The sequence below is a fragment of the Gallinula chloropus genome, assembly GCF_964237585.1.
Source record: "Gallinula chloropus genome assembly, chromosome: 20".
Classification (NCBI taxonomy): domain Eukaryota; kingdom Metazoa; phylum Chordata; class Aves; order Gruiformes; family Rallidae; genus Gallinula; species Gallinula chloropus.
The window spans coordinates 6,199,426-6,206,612 of record NC_140105.1 but is presented as its reverse complement, the minus strand read 5'-3'; the positions used below and the strand labels follow the sequence as shown (position 1 = coordinate 6,206,612).

At 46.8% G+C, this 7,187-nt stretch overlaps 1 protein-coding gene across 1 annotated transcript; it reads right to left on the bottom strand.

The window, feature by feature from the left end:
• Positions 1-350: 350 nt before the first annotated feature.
• RNF135 (ring finger protein 135) lies at positions 351-5,454 on the bottom strand (the record flags this gene model as incomplete). The annotated part of the gene is made up of 6 exons (XM_084273665.1): positions 351-1,206; positions 2,036-2,137; positions 2,755-2,914; positions 3,776-3,967; positions 4,490-4,576; positions 5,107-5,454. The coding sequence occupies 6 exons, from the start codon at positions 5,452-5,454 to the stop codon at positions 671-673; spliced, it is 1,425 nt and encodes a 474-aa protein (XP_084129791.1). The 3' UTR covers positions 351-670.
• Between the last annotated feature and the right edge of the window lie 1,733 nt (positions 5,455-7,187).

The window sequence follows — 7,187 nt, the reverse complement described above, 5'->3', positions numbered from 1 at the left end:
TGACTGCATCACTTATTAGCTGGTACAGACACAAACACATCTGCTTCCAACACCACTATCAGGACTGACAACCTTTTGGTCTGGGCAACACTAAAGGTGGGGTGCCAGTGAGACAGGACCTTCTTCTGCAAGACCTTCCCGTGTGTCGGGGTGCCAAATACAAAGCCTGTTTCCTGAAGTTTAGTACCCACTCTAAAGACAAAGATTGTCATGCAAGAGATCAGTAACATTTTTGCCCTCTCAACATTCATTCCTTCTTCAGATTGTCTACAGAAAGCACACCTGACAGAACGAAATGGCATCATCTGTTCTCATATAATTTATGGATCTATGTAAGAAAATTAGGTCTGTGCAAAGCACTCATCCCCAGCCCCAGAGCTTCCTTGGTGCATTCCTTCCTAGGAATGTCCTGGGACTATTGAAAAAGTTGCTTAAGAAATCCCCCTCACTCCAACATGTGTGGTTACTACCTTCAGCATACACTGGATTTGCTTTAACAAAGTATGGCTAGATCAGAGCACGACATGGAAAAAAACAGAGCAAAGTAGCAGTTGGTGATTTCCAGGAAAGCCTGGGCAGCAATACATTCCCTGTCAAATTCTTGTGCTAAACACTGAAGCTTCTATAGAAGCTCTGCAGTCAGCCAAAATTCTTACTTTCTGAACAGGCTTTACCTCCTGCTTGTGTCACTTATAGTTAAAGACCCATTTTTTTCTAGATTATACAGCCAGAAAGCAGGGTAAAGAGGAACTGAGGTATTGATTTCAAATGTATGCAAAAGCATTTCTTTGTCAGTGATGGAGTAAAACGATACTGTCTTCTTTTGTAGCTCCAGCAAAACTCCAACCTTCAGTGGTTTATCCTTGTGTAACACTGTTTCTTGATCCCTATGCCATGCTGACAGCTGCTGTTTGGGACCCAGCCATTCTATGCACCAGGAATGTCCTGTTCTTCCTAATTTGTCCCTTTTACCAATCATTCCATGAGCAACTCCCACAGCCCATCCATCGCTGTCCTTGGTAATTACTTCCCAGTAGTGGCACCCAGTAGAGAAGCTCTGTGAGCACATCACTTGGCTGATGCAGAACCTGTTGTGCGATGGTCCATAGTCAGTGGGGTAGCTGGAAACCATCACCTTCCTGTTCTGGGCTGTGATTGCTAAGCGCTCGTATACTCTTGTGAGATCAAAGGTCACATCATCTGCCCCTGGGAGAGAGAAAGGAAAATATTCTCACCTGCAGAGACAGGACAGATCACCTCAGTGTTCACATGCATCCTACAGAGCAGTGGTGGTCACCCCTGCTCAGGAAGAACTGAAAACTGATGATTACACAATAAATAGAAGGAAAGTTCAAGCCTGCAAGTCAGGAAGGATCCTCAACCAAACACTAACAGCTGTATCCTGAGCCTAGTGCATACTGAAACATCAACAAGTACAACTGAGGAAACATGAAGGACAGACTCACACGCTCCAGGAAGGCAGAGGTACTTGGTACCATATAGGATTTATCCTTAACCACAGTCCTATTTAAAGAACTACCCTTTTGCCAGTAACGCAGTGACACCTGCAGTGATACAAGTTGCAGCCACCTGTTCTTTGGCTCATGTTCTTACATACTTCATCAGCAAAAACATTTGATTTGTGTTTTAAGCTACAGCTGCAGCACTGCGTGGTGACTAGAAGTATTTCTGTAAAAATGATGCAGAATTCAGACAACACATGGAGTGGCTACAGCTTAACACAGTAAAGATCAGCACGGAGCAGTAACTGCCCATACACCACTCAGCAAGAAGCTACAGCACAGCCTGCATACATCCATGTAACAGGTTTCTTCTCCTTTTTATCATGCATATACACTCAGATATAGGATTGCAGTAACTGCTTAATTCATGGTTAACTTCAGTGTGTTTCTATGCTTCAGGTAAGCAGCCAGATCTGCTGGTGTTTGTTAAGTACAGTTTTCTTTGGCAAATCAACAGTCTCACAGTCACTTGAATATTGTTATCAAAGGGTGTCACTGCCTTGCATACTCACACTGAGAAAACTGGCTTGAAATCACTGGTTCTGGACTTGTAGCTGCAGTCTCCAGAGGTAATGAGCAGACACTTGTCTCCTGATCCAAGTCCAGAGGCTGCACTAAATATGAAAAAAAAAAATAGCGTTAAGGCTCTTCTTCAAAAGGCAAAGAGGGAGTGTTTATGCTTTTAAATAAAAACATGTAAAGTAAACCTGGCTAAAGTACAAACCAGAGTTGCTTTTTTCATTGCATAAATTCTTAAAGGATATGTAGGCAAACATTTTTATTCAAAAATGTACTCTGCTGCCCTAAGTGTGGTTGGAAAAGAGAAATCAGAAAAGCTGGATGTGTAAAGCAGCTGGATCTTTCTATGCAGATAAACCAGTTTCTATCTGGAGTTTATAGTCATCTTCATTTTTTTCCTGAGTATCAGGTGTTTCTTGTGTTACTTACACATGCATTTCATAAGCACAAAGTCATTTTTTTATGTCTGGTCTTAGCAAAGACTTGGCTGATACATTACTCTGTATTTTGAAAAAAAAATATTAAATAGACTATGTTTTATTCTCCACAGCTGAGTGTCAGGCAGTTCTTTCCTTTTGAAAAAAAAGTATAATCATTTCTCCAAAACTGCAAGGGATTCTGTAATAATCACACACATGCACAGTGCTTTCTCTGAACTATCCTGCTAGATCCACTCCCCTGAGAAAGAGATTTCAAAACAAGGAAAACTTACCTGGATGGATCTGCTGAGCATATTTCTCCAAAAGTAAAATTTCCAACTTTCTCCTAAGATCTTCTACAGCACTTTTGACAACATTTAGCTTCTCATGAAGTGTAATTTTACTCATTGTTGAAGGTGATCCTTTGTACCTAAGTCTCTCAGGTAAGTTACTCTAATAATGACACAGAAGAATCAAGGGGAAGATGTAAACAGTCAGAGTTATTTCACCTGGCATATCGATTGTATTATACAGCCAGACTGGAAAAACTGCAGCGATCTCTCCAAAATCTTGTTCGTTGTATGGAGAGTTTCCCTTATAGGACAGTTATCCAAGACAACTAACCTGGGATCTTATACAAAGTATGAAAGGACAACTTACTCTTAATAAAAAAAACCTAGACTGTTTTTCCACAAGAAAACTTAAGAATGGGACTGCTTTTTCATTTTTAAATATATAATAACAAATTCCTTAAACACACCTATGCATACATGAACTTTCTCTTTTTAAACTTTATTCTTGCTCTAGAATCCCAACCAAACATTTTAAAAGGCATGAAATGTAGCATAAAATACCCATGGAAGGGTAAGCCTCTTTTGCCTGAATTTAGAAACTGTGGAAATGCAGATCTAAGCTTGTTCTCTTTGTCTGCCCTTACAGGCTATGGAAAGAACCAGCCCTCTTGAAGGCCTCGTTAACCTCCTTCGCAGGTGGGTGTCTCAAGTAGGCCAGATGAGTCACTCTGCCCAAGCACCCATTGCTCTTCATCGCCTGTAACGGGCCTCTGGCTCAGATATAAAGGTGTAGTTACATGAGGGGAATTCCAATGTAGGTCCCTGTGCCTTGGCCCTGGAAGTCCACTTCTGCCTCCTGACACTGTCACACCTAGAGAGCCCCACTCCAAATTCCTGCTGGCTAATTTGCATCATGGGAATTACTGTTTTCAAGATCAAAACCGGCTCTGCAGAATTTGAAGTGCTTTAACTGCACTTGGGAGTTTCTACTCCTATTCTGCTACTTCATTTCATCACTCACCGTTTGGGCTTGGATCTCTATGAGCTCGTTCACTTCACCATACAGCTGGTTAATGGTCCCTTCGATTTTCTGTTGAGCTGCTTTTTGCTCCTGTTCAATGAACATCAGTGTGTTCCTCTCCTGTCTTTCAACATACTCCTTCATGCAACTGAAATCTTTAGTGATCTGGCTTTGGATCTGAGCTGCATATTCCTGAAAGGCAGAAAACATGGAGTTCATCATGCTGTTTGAAAAGATGGGTGGAATATGAGAATCTACTCCCCCATCTCCCGTGCTACTTGACTGAGCCCTGCAGCCAGAAACAGGTACCTGTATTCTGATGAATAAAAGACATTTGACACTATCCTGCATTATGTGCAGTGGGCATGCTGCAGATCCTGACTGTTTTACGGCTAGCAGTCTTTTCTTGAAAACTTAGAAAGATCAATATTCCCTCTTTACAATTTGCATTTGGCATCTAAGAATTCCAGAAACTTTCAGGCTTGTGGGGCCGTCAGTGAAAGGCAAGACTGCACGATTGGCTTTGTGCCAGCCAGGACAGGAGTTAGTACAGATGGTGCCATAGTTCATTCTCATCAATAAAAACAGAGTTGTGACAGCAACAGCAGGAAACAAAAAGGCAGATTCCTGCTCTGGCTACACTGGAGTGAATCCCATCTCCAGGTGGCAGTGGAAAAGGAAGCCAGCTGCAGGTAGTGAATGTACAGTGCATACCTCTGCTGTGCTGAGATCCTTCCTCAAGAGGTGGATAGTCTCCAGAGTTACTTCTAGTTGCTTGGAGATGTCCCATATCTCTTCCTCCTTTAAAGTGACACATTGGACCATTTATCTATATAACCCTCAAAGAAAGAAAGGTGTGCTAAAATAATGCAGCTGAATAGATTTTTCTCATCTCCTCTAACTTTGGGAGATATTTCAAGTAGAGATCTGGACAACGAACCGAACCCATTCAGCTGGGTGAGGCAGTAGCACCAGGTAGTAGCTATGTGCCCTTTCAGGGGTCTCTGATGCCACGTTGGCGCAATAACACCCAGCACAAAGAGCTGATCTACATCGGCTGAATAAACGTTAGTTCTACTTGAGCTAGGCAATCCCCTGTGTACCAGACAGCACCAGCGACCCCAGCCACCGCTGCAGCTAAACCCACCTGCTCGGTGCACACGGTATTGTTACACTGTGCTAACATTAGCATGGGAAATGCAAAGTATCCTGGGGCAGGGAGAGAAAAGGAAGTTAACTCATTCCTAGCCGTGTTCCCAAACCCGCGAAGTGTTTAGTTGTGCCGGGGATGCCGCGGGGAGACAGATGCTCGGGGCCGCCCCCCGCCGTACCTTCTCCCCAGGCTGCTCCCCGGCCGCCCTCCGGTCGTTGCAGGCAACAGCTCCGGTGGGTTTCGGTTCATGCCGTGTTTCCAACTCTCTGTCCTTCACTTCCTGCGGGATCAAGTCCACCAAAGCGGCCAGCTCCCGGTTGGGCCGCAGGTCCTTCAGCTCGAAGCCCTGCCGGCAGAGCGGGCAGCCGGCGCGCTGCCGGCCCTTGCAGTAGGCGGTGATGCAGGGCCGGCAGAAGCTGTGCGTGCAGCCCGAGAGCCGCACGGGGTCCGTGAAGTACTGCAGGCAGCAAGTGCAGCTCAGTTCCACGGCGCCCAGCAGCCGCTCCAGCTCCACAGCCGCAGCCATGGCCCTACCCGGGGCGGGGCAGCCGTCGAGTTTCGTTTCTCCCGAGCGCCGCCTCCCGCCAAGCCCCTGCGGGAGCGCGGGACCCGTGGAGCCGGGGGCCGGGCGGCTCGGGCCGGCGCTTGCTCCGGTCGGTACCGCGGCGCTGGGCCGGCTGCGCCTCGGCAGCTCTCGGCTTGCTCCGAGCCCTGGGTGGCTGTGGACAGGGCCCGTGTCGCAGAGCTCTCGGTGACAGGCCTTGCCCCCTGCTGGCTCCCCAAAGGTCACTGCTCCGCGCGCTTTCGTTCTCACGGGGCATTTCCCGGTTGTGTAACGAGCTCTGCCGGAGCTGCTGACACGGCCGGTCTGACCCATCCGGGAAGGGGCTTGCAGAGCACCTTCGTGTGAACTTCACGCTACGGGCTGGACCCAGCTCTCCTGAGGTCATCCTGGGTTAGCCAGCTCACGTCCACATAACAGACATACATCACAGCTAAGATCAGCACTGTTCCTCATTCCAGACAGGAGGTGCTTTGCGGTCAAGGGCTGCACGGGTGTTAAAAAGGTTTGCTGAACCAGCACACGAGCAAGAATGGATTGGGTTGTATGGGGAGGGAGAGAGAGGGAACACTGGGAAGTTAATGGGAGCATCTCAGCAAGCAAAACTGCTGCAGACTGCTCAGAGTTGGATGGCAGCGTGCTGCCTGGGAGAGGCAGTACGATAGTCTGACAATCCTGTGTGCTGTGTGTGGGGAAGTTAATCTCACTAACCCATGCAAGTACTGGCACTTCCTCATTTCTGTAGGAGAGAGCTATTCCGGGTAGCGCAGAGCGGCTGGCAGCTGTCAGCAAAAGGTAGGAGCCTCACCAGAAACTCAGTCTGCAAGACTTCCTCTTGGTTTGCAAACTAAGGACTAACCCTATCTGGAAAGAAGAATTAAATATCTGAATGACTGGCAGCTTGGTAGAACCTAATCTCAGGCTTGGCCTTGAGGCAAGAAAATACTGGATCAGGCAATGCAAATCTGCATCAATTCCTGCACAAAATGAGTGTGAGTGGTACCTGATGGGCAGGGACGTGCCCTCCACCTCCAGCGCTGCTCCTCGTTCTTTGTTTTCAAGCAAGTCACTGAAGGCTGCCCAGGGAAGTGGTGGAGTCTCCTTCTCTGGAGGTATCAAGACCCGTCTGGACGCCTGTCTGTGCAGTATGAGCTGGGGAGCTGCTTTGGCAGGGGGGTTGGACCCGATGAGCTCTCGAGGTCCCTTCCAACCCCTACGATTCGATTCTATGAAGATAATACTTTTAAAACCAGTTTCTGCCTTTCAGTTCTCAGACTAATCAAACTCATTAGTCTTCAGCTGTTTTTTAGGAGGTGAGACAGATCAGCATATGTTCATCCTCTACTCATGGTATGTTTGCCAGGGCAATATGTGGGGTGGGTCCACAAAAATTAGGTCTTCACATCTTGGATTTGCCACTCCTAAAAAAAGTCAAACAGCAGAGGCTGTGGAAAGCAAGGAGCCAGGAGTATTTGCCTTTAGAGTGATTGCATTACAGCATCCTCTGCCATTCAAACTTGACTTTTTATTTTTTACTGTGCCAGAAACATAACACTGTAAAAGACATTAAAGCCACTCTGTTGAAAACCACCATGTCCCTACCTAGACAGGGGCTGCCTGACTCTGCTCCTCCCTGAGAAGGACATCCAGTGACTCCAGCACAAATTGGTACCTCAGATCTACCCAGCAGGACACTC